Here is an 18,921-nt window from a genome sequence, read left to right as displayed (position 1 = left end):
TGTATTTCTGTGTTTGGCCTGGTATGGTTCCCAATCAGAGGCAGCTGTAAATCATTGTCTCTGATTGAGAACCATACTTAGGTAGCCTGTTCCCACCTGTTTGTGGGTAGTTGTTTCCTGTTTTGTGTTGTGTCACCTGATAGGACTGTTTCGTTTTTTCACCTTTGTTATTTTGTATTCAGTGTTCAATAAATTTAACATGGACACGTACCACGCTGCATTTTGGTCCGATCCTTCCTATTCCTCATCAGACGAAGACGACGTTCGTTACACCCTCAGTGGTAGATAACATCTATGGTATTCTATGGTCTAGTTGTAACATAGTACATATTCATTTCCATACAGTGGCTTGCGAAAGTATTCACCCCCCTTGGCATTTTCTTATTTTGATGCCTTACAACCTGGGAATAAAATAGATTTTTGGGGGGTTGTATCATTTGATTTACACAACATTTGTGAAACAAACAAGAAATAAGACAACAAAAAAACAGAACTTGAGCGTGCATAACTATTCACCCCCCCAAAGTCAATACTTTGTAGAGCCACCTTTTGCAGCAATTACAGCTGCATGTCTCTTGGGGTATGTCTCTATAAGCTTGGCACATCTATCCACTGGGATTTTTGCAAAACTGCTACAGCTCCTTCAAGTTGGATGGGTTCCACAGGTATACAGGACTCTTTAAGTCATACCACAGATTCTCAATTGGATTGAGGTCTGGGCTTTGACCAGGCCATTCTAAGACATTTAAATGTTTCCCCTTAAACCACTTGAGTGTTGCTTTAACAGTATGCTTATGGTCATTGTCCTGCTGGAAGGTGAACCTCCGTCCCAGTCTCAAATCTCTGGAAGACTGAAACATGTTTCCCTCAAGAATTTCCCTGTATTTAGAGCCATCTGTCATTCCTTCAATACTGACCAGTTTCCCAGTCCCTGCCGATGAAAAACATCCCCACAGCATGATGCTGGCACTACCATGCTTCACTGTGGGGATGGTATTCTCGGGGTGATGGGAGGTGTTGGGTTTGCACCAGACATAGCGTTTTCCTTGATGGCCAAAAAGCTCAATTTTAGTCTCATCTGACCAGAGTACCTTTTTCCATATGTTTGGGGAGTCTCCTACATGCCTTTTGGCGAACACCAAACATGTTTGCTAATTTTTTTCTTTAAGCAATGGCTTTTTTTTCTGGCCTCAAATGGTACTATGGACAGATACTCCAATCTCCGCTGTGGAGCTTTGCAGCTCCTTCAGGGTTATCTTTGGTCTCTTTGTTGCCTCTCTGATTAATGTCCTCCTTGCCTGGTCTGTGAGTTTTGGTGGATGGCCCTCTCTATTGGCAAGTTTGTTGTGATGCCATATTCTTTCCATTTTTTAATAATGGATTTATTGGTGCTCCTTGGGATGTTAAAAGTTTCAGATATATTTTTATAACCTAACCCTGATCTGTACTTCTCCACAACTTTTTCCCTAACCTGTTTGGAGAGCTCCCTGGTCTTCATAGAGCCGCTTGCTTGGTGGTGTTGCAGACTCTGGGGCCTTTCAGAACAGGTGTACAGTATACAGTTGAAGTTGGACGTTCACATACACTTAGGTTGGAGTCATATATGTTTGTAAATATATACAATATTTACAAACATTGGAGAAAAACAAGCTTACAGTTGAAGTCGGAAGTTTACATACACTTAAGTCATTAAAACTCGTTTTCAACCACTCCACAAATTTCTTGTTAACAAACTATAGTTTTGGCAAATCGGTTAGGACATCTACTTCGTGCATGACACAAGTCATTTTTCCAACAATTGTTTACAGACAGATTATTTCACTTATAATTCACTCTATTACAATTCCAGTGGGTCAGAAGTTTACATACACTAAGTTGAACAGCTTGGAAAATTCCAGAAAATGATTTGATGTCTTTATAAGCTTCTGATAGGCTAATTGACATCATTTGAGTCAATTGGAGGTGTACTTGTGGATGTATTTCAAGGCCTACCTTCAAACCCAGTGCCTCTTTGCTTGACATCATGGGAACATCAAAAGAAATCAGCCAATATTGTAGACCTCCAGATGTCTGGTTCATCCTTGGGAGCAATTTCCAAATGCCTGAATGTACCACCTTCATCTGTACAAACAATAGTACGCAAGTATAAACACCATGGTACCGCGCAGGTGTCATACCGCTCAGGAAGGAGACGCGTTCTGTCTCCTAGAGATGAACGTACTTTGGTGTGAAATGTGCCAATTATTCTCGGAACAATAGCAAAGGACCTTGTGAAGATGCTGGAGGAAACAGATACAAAAGTATCTATATCCACAGTAAAACAAGTCCTATATCGACATAACCTGAAAGGCTGCTCAGCAAGGAAGAAGCCACTGCTCCAAAACAGCCATAAAAAACACAGACTACGGTTTGCAACTGCACATGGGGACAAAGATCGTACTTTCTGGAAAAATGTCCTCTGGTCTGATGAAACAAAAATAGAACTGTTTTGCCATAATGACCATCATTATGTTTGCAGGAAAAAGTGGGAGACTTGCAAGCCAAAGTACACTACCCCAACCGTGAAGCATGGGGGTAGCAGCATCATGTTGTGGGGGTGCTTTGCTGCAGGAGGGACTAGTGCACTTCACAAAATAGATGGCATCATGACGGAGGAAAATTATGTGGATATATTGAAGCAACATCTCAAGACATAAGTCAGGAAGTTAAAGCTTGGTCGCAAATGGGCCTTCCAAATGGATAATGACCCCAAGCAAACTTCCAAAGTTGTGGCAAAAGAACTTAAGGACAACAAAGTCAAGGTATTGGTGTGGCCATCACAAAGCCCTGACCTGAATCCTATAGAAAATTTGTGTGCAGAACTGAAAAAGTGTGTGCGAGCAGGGAGGCCTACAAACCTGACACAGTTACACCAGCTCTGTCAGGAGGAATGGACCAAAATTCACCCAATTTATTGTGGGAAGCTTGTGGACGTCAACCCAAAACGTTTCACCCAAGTTAAAAAATGTAAAGGCAATGCTACCAAATACTAATTGAGTGTATGTAAATTTCTGACCCACTGGGAATGTGATGAAAGAAATAAAAGCTGAAATAAATAATTTGCTCTACTATTATTCTGACAATTCACATTCTTAAAATAAAGGACGCCATTGAGATTGACCTAAAACAGGGAATTTTTACTAGGATTAAATGTCAGAAATTGTGAAAAACTGAGTTTAAATGTATTTAGTTAAGGTGTATGTAAACTCCGACTTCAACTGTATATACTGAGATCATGTGACAGATCATGTGACACTTAGATTGCACACAGATGGACTTTATTTAACTAATCATGTGACTTGTGAAGGTAATTGGTTGCACCAGATCTTGTTTAGGGGCTTCATAGCAAAGGGGGTGAATACATATGTAGGCACCACTTCCGTTTTTTGTATTTTTTTCTTTTTGAAACAAGTATTTTTTCAAATTTCACTTCACCAATTTGGACTATTTTGTGTATGTCTATTACATTAAATCCCCCCAAAATCAATTTAAATTACAGGTTGTAATGCAACAAAATAGGAAAAATACCAAGGGGGGTGAATACTGTTGCAAGGAACTGTACATTTTGTATTCATCATCATATTTATTTTGTTACACAGCTTGTACATTTAATTTATACCGTCTTGATCATGATTGTTTACTGGCATTGGACATTTGACTATATACATGAGAGATATAAGATGAACATGTAAAAAACAAGCGACATGGGGGAAAAGGTGGATGGAACATAACTAATATAACAGATAGTGTATAGAGCTGTGAGGGGAACGGCACCTCCGTACCTTCAGGCTCTGATCAGGCCCTACACCCAAACAAGGGCACTGTGTTCTTCCACCTCTGGCCTGCTCGCCTCCCTACCTCTGAGGAAGTACAGTTCCCGCTCAGCCCAGTCAAAACTGTTCGCTGCTCTGGCACCCCAATGGTGGAACAAACTCCCTCACGACGCCAGGTCAGCGGAGTCAATCACCACCTTCCGGAGACACCTGAAACCCCACCTCTTTAAGGAATACCTAGGATAGGATAAAGTAATCCTTCTAACCCCCCCCCCTTAAAAGAGTTAGATGCACTATTGTAAAGTGGTTGTTCCACTGGATATCATAAGGTGAATGCACCAATTTGTAAGTCGCTCTGGATAAGAGCGTCTGCTAAATGACTTAAATGTAAATGTAAATAGTGTATGTGGTGAAAATGAAAATAAACACAACAGACTGTCTTCAGTAGTTTATTACACTAAAGGATAGAGGGGTCTTTCTGGGGTGGGTTAAGAGTTATGACAGAAGCATATTGTAGGCAGATAGATGTAACACAGGAGAGGGGAGTGTTCTGTCCTTCCAGTGAAAGGACTCAACCAATGTCTTCTCAGTCAGTCACTATTGTGCTGCTGCCCTCTGCTGGAGAGGAAGTGAAACATTCAGTCACATTCTCCATTGTGACGTTTCCAATAGATACAGATCTAAGATCAGTTTCCCCTCCTCCTACCCTAACCTTAATCTTGAGTGGGAAAAATTGAAATCTGACCTGAGATCAGCATCTAGGGGCAACGTCACCCTAAACCCAGGCACAGTCCACACTGTAATGTTATGGATACACACTGATAACAATGAGTTTAGCTGGTCACAATGTGATAATAACATTTTACATGCAGCAAAACAAATACACTGATAAAGATGTGTGTGGTTAAAGAGTGATGTTTACTACACATAGTAATGTGGTGTTGTCTGTATCTTTGTTGAGAGATCAGCATCATCTGGTACAACAAACAGAGGAGACACCAACACTGACCTGTGTGGTCACCTGTAGAGCTAGTGAGCTGTAGACCACATTATCATCTGGTTCTGCTGACTACAGAGGAGGAACAGGGAGAGAGGTGAACAGTGACACTTCTGTCATGATGGAGAGTACACTATAAAAACACAGTTCTCAGTGAAATTAAAAGTGTAGACAGTTATAATTGTTATATGTAACATAAAGGTGATATATTAGGCCTACAGCTATAATGGTGACATAACCATGACTATATTAACACTGAGGAAACAATCACCTACTGTTGTTTCTGAAAACATAATACTAGCTGAGGATAATCAGTAGAACAGCTTTACCTTGGTCTGTCCTTTTAGTTGGGCCTTGTGCTGGGGGATGACAGTGCTGTATGTGACATCATCATCAGCTTCAGGAAATGGATCCTGCTGATAGAGACACAAATAACAAAAATGTATTGTTATATTGATATAGTGTACATTTACCTATGCTTGTTCCAAGACAGAAAATTTGACTGGAAATACAATTCTTTTCTAAACAGATGTACATTTGCCAAGGCTATGATGCTTTATGAGTAAAAGCCATAATGTTGTCTAAGAGTCGAGATGAGTGTAGCCATATCTTGACATTATCTTCTGTCCTGAACTGATCAGGCATCACATCACGATTGAGAGAGAGAGAAGCCCAGCTCACACTGCAGAGATGGAGGAGAAAGAGAGAGAGAGAGATGGAGGAGAAAGAGAGAGAGAGAGATGGAGGAGAAAGAGAGAGAGAGAGATGGAAGAGAGAGAGAGAGAGATGGAAGAGAGAGAGAAAGAGATGGAGGGAGAGAGAGAGAGAGAGAGAGAGAGAGAGAGAGAGAGAGAGAGAGAGAGAGAGAGAGAGATCCCCAGCTCACACTGCAGAGATGCCAAAAATACTTTCACCCTGCCACCAAACAGCAGTTGATTGCAAGCATTTCGCGAGACTGTGCCTCAAAAGCTAATGTCTACCTGGCCACTATTCAAACCTGGATTTGAACAGCGTTTATGACCAGGTCCACCTCTACAAAGCAGCAATCCCAACTTTCTCCAGGACCCTGAAGGACGTCACCCTCAACCGTACCCCCAGCAACTCATACAGGAGCAACAGAGCAACGGACACCCCGCCCAGACCAGCGAGACACCCTCCCAGACCTACAAGACCCCCTCCTGAAAGCTGCACTTAGAGAACTCATGCCAAGATGACCTACACCCAGATCACAGCATCACCAGCCACACCCCAACCAGCTAAGACCACCCCAAGAAAAACCTGGCCACAACCTTTATAGGTAACCCCCATTTCAGACCTATGCCCCTTCTGCCCACCCCATGCCCCCCACCCCTGCGGCAAGGACCTCAACATGACAGCAGAACATAAGCCCAGGCCGTGAGCAGAGCAACAGCCCAAACCACCGCTATTACACCCGCCCAAGCAACATCCTGCGACCAAAGAGGTACAGTTGAAGTTGGAAGTTTACATACACTTAGGTTGGAGTCCAAGATTCCAAGATGGCGTAGCAGTCGGACGTGTGTTTTGTCTTGTCCCGTGTAAATAATCGTTTTCCTCGTTTTTTCCGTTTATATTTTAATCTCACTTTCCATCTACGGACTGAATATACTCTCCTGCAACCCCCAACACCCAATGTGGTACGGATCTGCTATTTTTATACTTTAGAACCGGAACCCCCATCAGAAGCTAGCCAGCTAACTAACTACTAGCTAGTTATCAGTTAGTCACTGCTAGTGGTCTTTACCGTTAACTCGGACACCAGCCAGCCTCAGCTTGGTCAATACATGCCAGTCTGCACAGCGCGATATCAACCCAGAGAATATCGGACTGCTTTTTCTCTACCAAATCTTCAGATTACTACCGCAAGCTCTGGACCTTTACACCGGATCAGATAGCTAGCTGCAATCTGAGTGGCTACTCCTGGCTAACGTCTCTGTCCCGAAGCAAGCAACAGTTAGCCTTGAGCTAGCCTCGAGCTAGGCCAATCTCCCGGCTAGCCGAAGAGGTCCTCCGGCTAATTCTTGTGCTACAATACATATTTTGCCAATTGGCCTGGACCTTTTTTTGCGGACACAGAGCCCTGCCAATCCATCACAACTGGTCTAAATCAGCTACAAGCTAATTTAGCCATTTTTTGCCGCTGCTAGCAGCTTTTACCTTCTGCACAGACACCAGCCCTGTTATTAGCCTGGATATTACTCACCAATTTACCAGCATCGGACTGTCTCTCGACAACAACGCCGGATTCCTGCCGTAATCCCTGAGCCACTACTTCTGATCCTCACAGCTAGCTTGCAGCTAGCGCAGCTAGCGCCACTGCCACGAAGCTAGCACCAGTTAGCAAACACAATTCTACAATTCACAACCTCTCTTTCGCCATCGCCATCCGGCTTGGATTCTCTGTCGACACGACCACGTCTGGTCTGCAGACGAATACCCCACCCGCTGTGCCCTCAACCGGCCTCCGTCTGAGCAGACCCCCTCCGTCTGAGCAGACCACCCCCCGGGCTACTAACTTTAAACGCCGCGTGCTAGCTTAGTGGAGGCCTCCCTGCTCCATCTACGGCTGCCCCCTGGACACTATGATCACTTGGCTACATAGCTGATGCCTGCTTGACTGTCCATTAATTCACGGTACTCCATTCTGTTTATTTGTGTTTTATCTGTCGGCTCTGTGCTTTAACTCAGGATCTGTGTGTAGTTAATCCGACCCTCTCTGCCTAGTCGTCGCCATTTTTACCTGTTGTTGCTGTGTTAGACTAGCACCCTGTTATTGCTGCTGTTATCTTACCTGTTGTTTTAGCTAGCTCTCCCAATCAAGACCTGCAATCACTTTATGCCTTATTGTATGTCTCTCTCAAATATCAATATGCCTTGCATACTGTTGTTCAGGCTAGTTATCATTATCATTGTTTTGGTTTGCAATGGACCCCGTAGTTCCACTCTCCGTACCTCTGATACCTCCTTTGTCCCACCCCCCACACATGCGGTGACCTCACCCATTGAGACCAGCATGTCCAGAGATACAACCTCTCTTATCATCACCCAGTGCCTGGGCTTGCCTCCGCTGTACCCGTGCCCCACCATACCCCTGTCGGCACATTATGCCCAGAATCTATTCTACCACGCCCATAAATCTGCTCCTTTTATTCTTTGTCCCCAACGCTCTAGGCGACCAGTTTTGATAGCCTTTAGCCGCACCCTCATCCTACTACTCCTCTGTTCCTCGGGTGATGTGGAGGTAAACCCAGGCCCTGCATGTCCCCAGTCACCCTCATTTGTTGACTTCTGTGATCGAAAAAGCCTTGGCCTCATGCATGTCAACATCAGAAGCCTCCTCCCTAAGTTTGCCTTACTCACCGCTTTAGCACACTCTGCCAACCCTGATGTCCTTGCCGTGTCCGAATCCTGGCTTAGGAAGGCCACCAAAAATTCTGGGATTTCCATACCCAACTATAACACTTTCCGTCAAGATAGAACTGCCAAAGGGGGAGGAGTTGCAATCTACTGCAGAGATAGCCTGCAAAGTTCTGTCATACTTTCCAGGTCTATGCCCAAACAGTTCGAACTTCTAATTTTAAAAATTAATCTCTCCAGAAATAAGTCTCTCACTGTTGCCGCCTGCTACCGACCCCCCTCAGCTCCCAGCTGTGCCCTGGACACCATCTGTGAATTGATCGCTCCCCATCTAGCTTCAGAGTTTGTTCTGTTAGGTGACCTAAACTGGGATATGCTTAACACCCCGGCAGTCCTACAATCCAAGCTTGATGCCCTCAATCTCACACAAATCATCAAGGAACCCACCAGGTACAACCCTAAATCCGTAAACATGGGCACCCTAATAGACATTATCCTGACCAACCTGCCCTCCAAATACACCTCTGCTGTCTTCAATCAAGATCTCAGCGATCACTGCCTCATTGCCTGTATCCGCCACGGGTCCGCGGTCAAACGACCACCCCTCATCACTGTCAAACGCTCCCTAAAACACTTCTGCGAGCAGGCCTTTCTAATCGACCTGGCCCGGGTACCCTGGAAGGATATTGACCTCATCCCGTCAGTTGAGGATGCCTGGTCATTCTTTAAAAGTTACTTCCTCACCATATTAGACAAGCATGCTCCGTTCAAAAAATGCAGAACCAAGAACAGATATAACCCTTGGTTCACTCCAGACCTGACTGCCCTCGACCAGCACAAAAACATCCTGTGGCGAACTGCAATAGCATCGAAGAGCCCCCGCGATATGCAACTGTTCAGGGAAGTCAGGAACCAATACACGCAGTCAGTCAGGAAAGCAAAGGCCAGCTTTTTCAAGCAGAAATTTGCATCCTGTAGCTCTAACTCCAAAAAGTTCTGGGATACTGTAAAGTCCATGGAAAACAAGAGCACCTCCTCCCAGCTGCCCACTGCACTGAGGCTAGGTAACACGGTCACCACTGATAAGTCCGTGATAATCGAAAACTTCAACAAACATTTCTCAATGGCTGGCCATGCCTTCCTCCTGGCGACTCCAACCTTGGCCAACAGCCCCGCCCCCCCCCGCTGCTACTCGCCCAAGCCTCCCCAGCTTCTCCTTTACCCATATCCAGATAGCAGATGTTCTGAAAGAGCTGGAAAACCTGGACCCATACAAATCAGCTGGGCTTGACAATCTGGACCCCCTATTTCTGAAACTGTCCGCCGCCATTGTCGCACCCCCTATTACCAGCCTGTTCAACCTCTCCTTCGTATCATCTGAGATCCCCAAGGATTGGAAAGCTGCCGCGGTCATCCCCCTCTTCAAAGGGGGAGACACCCTGGACCCAAACTGTTACAGACCTATATCCATCCTGCCCTGCCTATCTAAGGTCTTCGAAAGCCAAGTCAACAAACAGATCACTGACCATCTCGAATCCCACCGTACCTTCTCCGCTGTGCAATCCGGTTTCCGAGCCGGTCACGGGTGCACCTCAGCCACGCTCAAGGTACTAAACGATATCATAACCGCCATCGATAAAAGACATTACTGTGCAGCCGTCTTCATCGACCTGGCCAAGGCTTTCGACTCTGTCAATCACCATATTCTTATCGGCAGACTCAGTAGCCTCGGTTTTTCTAATGACTGCCTTGCCTGGTTCACCAACTACTTTGCAGACAGAGTTCAGTGTGTCAAATCGGAGGGCATGTTGTCCGGTCCTCTGGCAGTCTCTATGGGGGTACCACAGGGTTCAATTCTCGGGCCGACTCTTTTCTCTGTATACATCAATGATGTTGCTCTTGCTGCGGGCGATTCCCTGATCCACCTCTACGCAGACGACACCATTCTATATACTTCCGGCCCTTCCTTGGACACTGTGCTATCTAACCTCCAAACGAGCTTCAATGCCATACAACACTCCTTCCGTGGCCTCCAACTGCTCTTAAACGCTAGTAAAACCAAATGCATGCTTTTCAACCGTTCGCTGCCTGTACCCGCACGCCCGACTAGCATCACCACCCTGGACGGTTCCGACCTAGAATATGTGGACATCTATAAGTACCTAGGTGTCTGGCTAGACTGCAAACTCTCCTTCCAGACTCATATCAAACATCTCCAATCCAAAATCAAATCAAGAATCGGCTTTCTATTCCGCAACAAAGCCTCCTTCACTCACGCCGCCAAACTTACCCTAGTAAAACTGACTATCCTACCGATCCTCGACTTCGGCGATGTCATCTACAAAATAGCTTCCAATACTCTACTCAGCAAACTGGATGCAGTTTATCACAGTGCCATTCGTTTTGTTACTAAAGCACCTTATACGACCCACCACTGCGACCTGTATGCCCTAGTCGGCTGGCCCTCGCTACATGTTCGTCGTCAGACCCACTGGCTCCAGGTCATCTACAAGGCTATGCTAGGTAAAGTGCCGCCTTATCTCAGTTCACTGGTCACGATGGCTACACCCACCCGCAGCACGCGCTCCAGCAGGTGTATCTCACTGATCATCCCTAAAGCCAAAACCTCATTTGGACGCCTTTCCTTCCAGTTCTCTGCTGCCTGCGACTGGAACGAATTGCAAAAATCTCTGAAGTTGGAGACTTTTATCTCCCTCAACAACTTTAAAAATCTGCTATCCGAGCAGCTAACCGATCGCTGCAGCTGTACATAGTCCATCTGTAAACTACCCACCCAATTTACCTACCTCACCCCCCATACTGCTTTTATTTATTTACTTTTCTGCTCTTTTGCACACCAGTATCTCTTCTTGCACATGATCATCTGATGATTTATCACTCCAGTGTTAATCTGCTAAATTGTAATTATTCGATTTATTGCCTACCTCATGCCTTTTGCACACATTGTATATAGATTCTCTTTTTTTTCTACCATGTTATTGACTTGTTTATTGTTTACTCCATGTGTAACTCTGTGTTGTCTGTTCACACTGCTATGCTTTATCTTGGCCAGGTCGCAGTTGCAAATGAGAACTTGTTCTCAACTAGCCTACCTGGTTAAATAAAGGTGAAAAAAAAAAAGTCATTAAAAATAGTTTTTCTACCTCTCCACAAATTTTTTGTCAACAAACTATAGTTTTGGCAAGTCGGTTAGGACATCTACTTTGTGCATGACACAAGTCATTTTTCCAACAATTGTTTACAGAGAGATTATTTAACTTATAAATCACTCTATTACAATTCCAGTGGGTCAGAAGTTTAAACACACTAAGTTGACTATGCCTTTAAACAGCTTGGAAAATCCAGAAAATTATGTCTTGGCTTTATAAGTTTCTGATAGGCTAATTGACATCATTTGAGTCAATTGGAGGTGTACCTGTGGATGTATTTCAAGGCCTACCTTCAAACTCAGTGTCTCTCTGCTTGACATCATGGGAAAATCAAAAGAAATCAGCCAGACCTCAGAAAAAAATTGTGGACCTCCACAAGTCTGGTTTATCCTTGGGAGCAATTTCCAAACGCCTGAAGGTACCATGTTCATCTGTGCAAACAATAGTACGCAAGTATAAACACCATGGGACCACGCATACCGCTCAGGAAGGAGACGCGTTCTGTCTCCTACAGATGAACGTACTTGGTGCAAAAAGTGCAGATCAATCCCAAAACAACAGCAAAGGACCTTGTGAAGATGCTGGAGGAAACAGGTACAAAAGTATCTATATCCACAGTAAAACGAGTCCTATATTGACATAACATGAAAGGCCACTAGACAATTTAGAAGCCACTGCTCCAAAACCGCCATAAAAAAAACAGACTACGGTTTGGAACTGCACATGGGGACAAAGATCGTACTTTTTGGAGAAATGTCCTCTGGTCTGATGAAATAAAAATAGAACTGTTGGGCCATAATGACCATCGTTTTGTTTGGAGGAAAAATGGGGTGGCTTGCAAGCCGAAGAACACCATCCCAACCGTGAAGCACGGGGGTGGCAGCATCATGTTGTGGGGGTGATTTGCTGCAGGAGGGACTGGTGCACTTCAAACAATAGATGGCATCATGAGGAATGAAAATTATGTGGATATTTTGAAGCAACATCTGGAAGTTAAAGCTTGGTCGCAAATGGGTCTTCCAAATGGACAATGAGCCCAAGCATACTTGCAAAGTTGTGGCAAAATGGCTTAAGGACAACACAGTCAAGGTATTGGAGTGGCCATCACAAAGCCCTGACCTCAATCCTATAGAAAATGTGTGGGCAGATCTGAAAAAGCGTGTGCGAGCAAGTAGGCCTACAAACCTGACTCAGTTACACCAGCTCTGTCAGGAGGAATGGGCCAAAATTCACCCAACTTATTGTGGGAAGCTTGTGGAAGGCAACCCGAAACACTTGACCCAAGTTAAACAATTCAAAGGCAATGCTACCAAATACTAATTGAGTGTAGGTAAACTTCTGACCCACTGGGAGTGTGATGAAAGACAAAAGCTGAAATAAATCATTCTCTCTACTATTATTCTGTCATTTCACTTTCTTAAAATAAATTGGTGGTCCTTTATAACCTAAGACAAGGGATTTTTACTTGGATTAAATGTCAGTAATTGTGAAAAACTGAGTTTAAATGTATTTGGCTAAGGTGCACGTAAACTTCCGCCTTCAACTGTACGTATCAGATGCTCAACATGCTTTGCTCACACCTACTGTGATGATCCGGGCCTAAACCACTCAATAATGACCCTAGGCACTATGGAACATAAAGCTTTAACTATCTCATCCTGGAATATACAAGGTCTGAGGTCATCTGGCTTTGGCCTAATGAGCAGGAACCTAGACTTCAAAGAAATTGGAAATATAGACATTGTCATCCTACAAGAAACATGGTATAAAGGAGACGGACCCACTGGTTGCCCTCTAAGCTACAGAGAGCTGGTAGTCACATCCACCAAACTACCAGGTGTCAAACAGGGAAGAGACTCAGGGGGTATGCTAATTTCGTATAGAGCAGACCTAACCCACTCCATCTGTCAAGAAACTAATAATGAAATGATCTCAACAGAGAAGAATGTCCTCGTGTGTGATACCTATATCCCCCCAATAGAATCCCTATGCTTTAACGATGACAGATTATCCATCCTAGAGGGGGAGATCAACAATTTCAGGTCTCAGGGATGTGTACTAGTCTGAAGCGGCCTAAATGCCAGAACTGGACAAGAACCTGACACCCTCAGAACACAGGGGGACAAACACCTACCTGGAGGTGACCGTATTCACTCCCCCATATGCCTCCCTAGACACAACTACGACAACATTACCAACAAAAATGCATCACAACTCCTGCAGGTCTGTCTAACGCTGGGTATGTACATAGTCAGTGGTTGGCTTCGAGGGGACTCCTATGGTAGGTACATCTATAGCTCATCTCTTAGCAGTAGTACTGTAGACCACTGACATCAACCCAGAGTCTCTTAGATTGTTCACAGTCAGTCCACTGAGAACCCTATCAGATCACAGCAAAATCACACTCCACTTGAACAGAGCTATGCTCAATCTTGAGGCATCAAAGCCAAAGGAACGGAATAATATTAAATGCTATAGATAGAAGGAACGTAGTGTGGAAATCTAACAAAAAACAATTAGTCAACAACAAATTCAATCCCTTCTAGACAATTTCCTGGACAAAATGTTTCACTGTAATAGTGAAGGTGTGAACTTGGCAGTAGAAAACCTAAACAGTATATTTGACCTTTCAGCTTCCCTATCAAATATAAAAATGTCAAGCAGACAACCTAAGAAAATTAACAACAATGACAAATGGTTTGATGAAGAATGCATAAACCTAAGACAGAAATTGAGATACCTATCCAACCAAAAACATAGAGACCCAGAAACCCTGAGCCTACGCCTTCGCTACGGTGAATCACTAAAACAATACAGACATACACTACGGAAAAAGAAGGAACAACACGTCAGAAATCAGCTCAATGTAATTGAAGAATCCATAGAATCTAACCAATTCTGGGAAAGTACTTCTTAAGATTTATTTTTGGTATCTGTACTTTTCAACATATATATCATTCAATTGGCGAGGGCACTGGAACAGTCTGCAGCACCCGGCATCACCCTACTAGACCAAGGAGGGCCTACAGCAGCACCTAGATCTTTTTCACGGATTCTGTCAGACCTGGGCTGTGATAGCAAATCTCATTTAGACAAAAAAGAATGGTCTTCCAAAAAAGGTCCAGTTGCCAGGACCAAAAAATACAAATTCAATCTAGACACCGTTGCCCTAGAGCACACAAACTATACATACCTCGGCCTAAACATCAGAGCCACAGGTAACTTCCAGAAAGCTGTGAATGATCTGAGAGACAAGGCAAGAAGAGCCTTCTATGCCATCAAAAGGAACATCACATTTTACATACCAATTTGGAGCTAGCTAAAAATACTTGAAACAGTTATAGAACCCATTGCCCTTTATGGTTGTGAGGTCTGGGGTCACCTCACCAACAAGAATTCACAAAATGGGACAACGCCAAATTGAGACTCTGCATGCAGAATTCTGCAAAAATATCCTCAGTGTACAATGTAAAACAACAAATAATGCATGCAGAGCAAAATTAGGCCGATACCCGCTAATGATCAAAATACAGAAAAGAACAACCACACAAAACGAAGCGATTCCCAAACCTTCCTAAACAAAGCCTACAGATACATTTTTTTCGAGAAGAGTCTCCTAAGCAAGCTAGTCCTGGAGCTCTGTTCACGAACACATAAGACCCCACAGAGCCCCAGGACAGCAACGAAATTAGACCCAACCAAATCATGAGAAAGCAAAAACATAATTACTTGACACATTGTTAAGAATTTACAAAAAAACTGAGCAAACTAGAATGCTATTTGGCCCTAGACAGAGAGTACACAGTGGCAGAATACCTGACCACTGTGACAGACCGAAAATTTTGGAAATCTTTAACTATGTATAGCCTTGCTATTGAGAAAAGCTGCCGGAAGCAGACCTGGCTCTCAAGAGAAGACAGGCTATGTGCACACTGTCCACAAAATGAGGTGTGAACTGAGCTGCACTTCCTAACCTCCTGCCAAATGTATGACATATTAGAGACACATATTTCCCTCAGATTACACAGACCAACAAAGAATTCGAAAACAAATCCAATTTTGATAAACTCCCATATCTATTGGTTAAAATACCACAGTGTGTAATCACAGCAGCAAGATTTGTGAACTGTTGCCACAAGAAAAACCTATACAACCTATTTTTACGTATATTTATTTTCCCTTTTGTATTTTAACTCTCTGCACATCATTGCAACACTATATATAGACACAATATGACATTGGAAATGTATTTTGGAACTTTTGCGAGTGTGATGTTCACTGTAAATGTTGTATTGTTATTTCACTTTGTTTACTATCACTTTGTTCACTTTGTTTACCACTTGCTTTGGCAATGTAAACATATGTTTCCCATGCCAAAATAAACCCAAAATGTAGTTTAATTGAGTTAGGAGAGAGAGAGAGAGAGAGAGAGAGAGAGAGAGAGAGAGAGAGAGAGAGAGAGAGAGAGAGAGAGAGAGAGAGAGAGAGAGAGAGAGAGAGAGAGAGAGAGATCACATCCCAAGATCCCCACAGACCAAGACCAGTTTATTCAGTTTGTACCTGCTGTGCTGTTTCTCTGGTGTGGGTCACTGTGCTGTATGTAATGTCCTGCTCAGGGTCATCAGACTGCAAAGAAATAAATAGCAAAGAGAAACAGGCCTTGTTTATTTACCACCTCAACCACAGTTTGTTTCAGATGTATGTTTAGTGAACTGACAATTTCCTGTTATCTGTCTTTTTAACAGCATTTTTCAACATATTTTGCACTATAAGAGATTGGGTTCCATTAGAATATGGGACCTTTTATGTCAACTCATTGATGATCAACTGAAGAGGTAACGAGTCAAATGGTAGATGATCCCAAATCAAGAAAATAAATATAAAATAATAAAATAAAATAAGTGTATCCTACCACTGAGTTGTTAGTTGTCTGGTCCTTGGCCTTATTGTCCTCTGGAATAAAGAGGGAGATATCAACTACTTCTGAGATTGTTATAGTACAATAATACCTGTGAATGGATTTCTTAAAGACAATTCCTCCAAATATTTTCTGTCATTCAAGATAAATCACAGGCAAGAAATATACTGTTGGTCACAATATTAATACATTTAGTATTTTCTAAACTATTCTCCTTTTTTATATTCACATAAAATGACTACTTACTATGTTTTCTACACATCTTCCATGTTACTAGGATACCAGCTGTCACCACCACCAACATGCCCAGAGAGATGAGTAGGACTTTCACAGACCTGATGGATTACATATAAGAACTTGAAATAATAATAAAATTAAAATAGATCATTATAAATTGATCATTTGTGAAAATGTAATACCATGTTGTATGCACTGTTGGGATAAATGGAACAATTATTTATCTATTCACATGTGTAGAATTTGAACATGCAAATGAAGAGATATGATTATTATTGAGATTATGACTATTTTTTAAGTGTGCAACTTGCACATGAGTGAGAATAAGACCAACATTGCTGCTACTTCTCACAAGGCAACCAAAGAGATGTTCCACCCAAGAGGAAGTGATAACAGTCTCTAGATGCATTTAGGGAGGGTGTTAGGTTATCATTAACTGTTGTAGTGTATGATGGAATTGTAATGTTTCTCTGTGTTCATATTATCTAACAATATGTGGGATAATACAGCTGAAGGAGTGATAATAACCTCTGGTGGACTTCCTCCATGTTCCCCTCAGCTCCTTGACTTGTGTTGTCAGTCTGAACAGACTCAGCAGTTGGAGAGGCAGAGGGTTGTTGAGGGGTTGGATCTTGGGTTGCTGTGAGGTTAAACAACAATAGCATCAATGAAGTTAATGGTAAACCAGATAGTCAGGTTGTATAGCAACATCACATTCATAGTTAATATTACAATCAGTTCCAGATGATACCAGTGGATAAAACAAAGTGAATCATATTGATCATAAAGTATGTGATTGATCTACTAACATGAGGACATCTTAGAGGTTCTCTGTGTTGCAGTTTGTTGACTGACAGTGATGTGAACAGGCATCTCTAGTTCTCCCACTCTACACCAATACCAGTCAGTGTTCTCCATCTTCAGTCCACTCATAGTCACTGTTAAGACTGTTCTGTTGTTGGCTTCACTAGTCCGCTTTAATGTCACTGATGTTCCATTTAAAGTCCCAGAATACCCACTCACACCATCACCACCCATCCTGCACCACTTCATATCTCCAGAGTTACTATAGTAACAATGAACAGTGACACTCCCTCCTTCTACTCCAGTCACTTCCTGTTGGTCCACATAGAGTTCTGGAGTACCTGAACACAGAGGTACAGACACCATAGAAAGAACTCAGCAGCAGACCTTTATATCTAGTAGGTTTATGACCTTTATTCTCCAAGTACATTTACACATTGTGTTACTTGGTGATATGGTGCTGCTTGTGGTAGACAACGTTGAAAGACACAATGCAGACAGTGGACTTTAAACAAAGTTTACACCAACATCTACATATAGAAAACATAAAATAGACATATACCTACATTCCTCAGGTCAACTTGAACAATAATGTTAATACCAGTTACCAGACAAGGAACTAGTTACAAGGAAATGAAACGAGATCACCAGTCATGTAGTTTGTGGAAGCTGGCATTTTCTGAGTGTCTCATCATTACTGAGAACTACCTATTCTACTTTACTGATTTGTAAGAGTTGCAGGGATCTTACCTGGAGTGACAGATAGGTAGAACCATTGTATCATGCTATCTATTCCTCCATTGATCTCCACAACACACCTGTAGGTATTAGAATCCTCTGGCTCAAGATCAGTCATTATCACAGTGAAGACTCTCTGGGCGATGTAATCAGAGATTGAGGCCCTATCAGTGCTCTTAGGATGGTCAGTGCGTACTACAGAGGAGCAACGATTCCAATCATACCCTTTACACCAGTATTTCACATGGTTTATGTAATACTGATCATAGCTACATGGGATGGTGATGGAGCCTCCTGCCTGCACAGACACATGCCTCCCTGTGGACATATCAACACAAAACACATTTAGGTTTGAATACAATAGAATCTGCTCTGCAGAAAACAAAACCCCATTGCTTATAAACTATAAAACAGCTTGTTAATGATTGAGATTTATTACAGTGTTTACGGTGAATTGACCCACTGGACTTCAGACCTTCATAGAAACATGTTTCACATACCTGCTGAGACTCTGTAGAAGATGAGGAAGAGGAGGAGGAAGGAGAGATGGTTATCCATGTGAGGGTTTGAGTCTGCCTGTATTATTAAATGTTACCTGAGCATAAATGTGTGTCAAGGAACAAGGCACCAGCCAGAATGACTCTACTTCCTAATGTTAACAGACTTCACTGTCTGTAACTCTCTTCCTGCTTCTGTTTGTGTGTACATTCCCCCCTCAGTGGCAGACATTAACTATTGCATAAAATGGACTAATTTAACCCCATAATCATAGTCACTAAAATATATTTCAGCTTTCTCTAATGGTTTTGGGAACAAGAGTCACTACTACCCTCTTACTTTCTACTGGAACATAGGTCACTAATGATTACA

General features: G+C 42.9%; 1 protein-coding gene across 4 annotated transcripts; it reads right to left on the bottom strand.

Moving 5' to 3' along the window:
* Window positions 1-4,245: 4,245 nt before the first annotated feature.
* LOC139562205 (CMRF35-like molecule 5) lies at window positions 4,246-18,707 on the bottom strand. 4 transcript variants are annotated; one of them, XM_071379666.1, is made up of 10 exons: window positions 18,552-18,697; window positions 18,064-18,369; window positions 17,319-17,654; window positions 17,038-17,149; window positions 16,519-16,607; window positions 16,267-16,307; window positions 15,915-15,980; window positions 5,139-5,225; window positions 4,822-4,881; window positions 4,246-4,430 (listed from the first exon to the last, which is right to left on the bottom strand). In XM_071379666.1, the coding sequence occupies exons 1-10, from the start codon at window positions 18,607-18,609 to the stop codon at window positions 4,410-4,412; spliced, it is 1,176 nt and encodes a 391-aa protein (XP_071235767.1). In that variant the 5' UTR covers window positions 18,610-18,697; the 3' UTR covers window positions 4,246-4,409. The 4 variants fall into 4 exon arrangements, with proteins under 4 accessions (XP_071235767.1, XP_071235768.1, XP_071235769.1 ...); XM_071379667.1 differs by having other exon boundaries at window positions 4,246-4,427; XM_071379668.1 differs by having other exon boundaries at window positions 5,139-5,222.
* Between the last annotated feature and the right edge of the window lie 214 nt (window positions 18,708-18,921).

This window comes from Salvelinus alpinus, chromosome 32 (assembly GCF_045679555.1).
Source record: "Salvelinus alpinus chromosome 32, SLU_Salpinus.1, whole genome shotgun sequence".
Classification (NCBI taxonomy): Eukaryota; Metazoa; Chordata; class Actinopteri; order Salmoniformes; family Salmonidae; genus Salvelinus; species Salvelinus alpinus.
The sequence above is the reverse complement of the archived record's forward strand: the minus strand, read 5'-3'. Positions and strand labels throughout refer to the sequence as shown.

What these genes read in the sequence shown, in the direction of transcription:
- LOC139562205 (XM_071379666.1), bottom strand. Translation starts at nt 18,609, where the DNA reads ATGGATAACCATCTCTCCTTCCTCCTCCTCTTCCTCATCTTCTACAGA. An exon ending in AACCTCTAAGATGTCCTCAT is followed by an intron (nt 17,150 to 17,318) that starts GTTAGTAGATCA and finishes TTAACCTCACAG; the next exon opens with CAACCCAAGATCCAACCCCT. An exon ending in CTCTACAGGTGACCACACAG is followed by an intron (nt 4,431 to 4,821) that starts GTCAGTGTTGGT and finishes CTTCCTCTCCAG; the next exon opens with CAGAGGGCAGCAGCACAATA.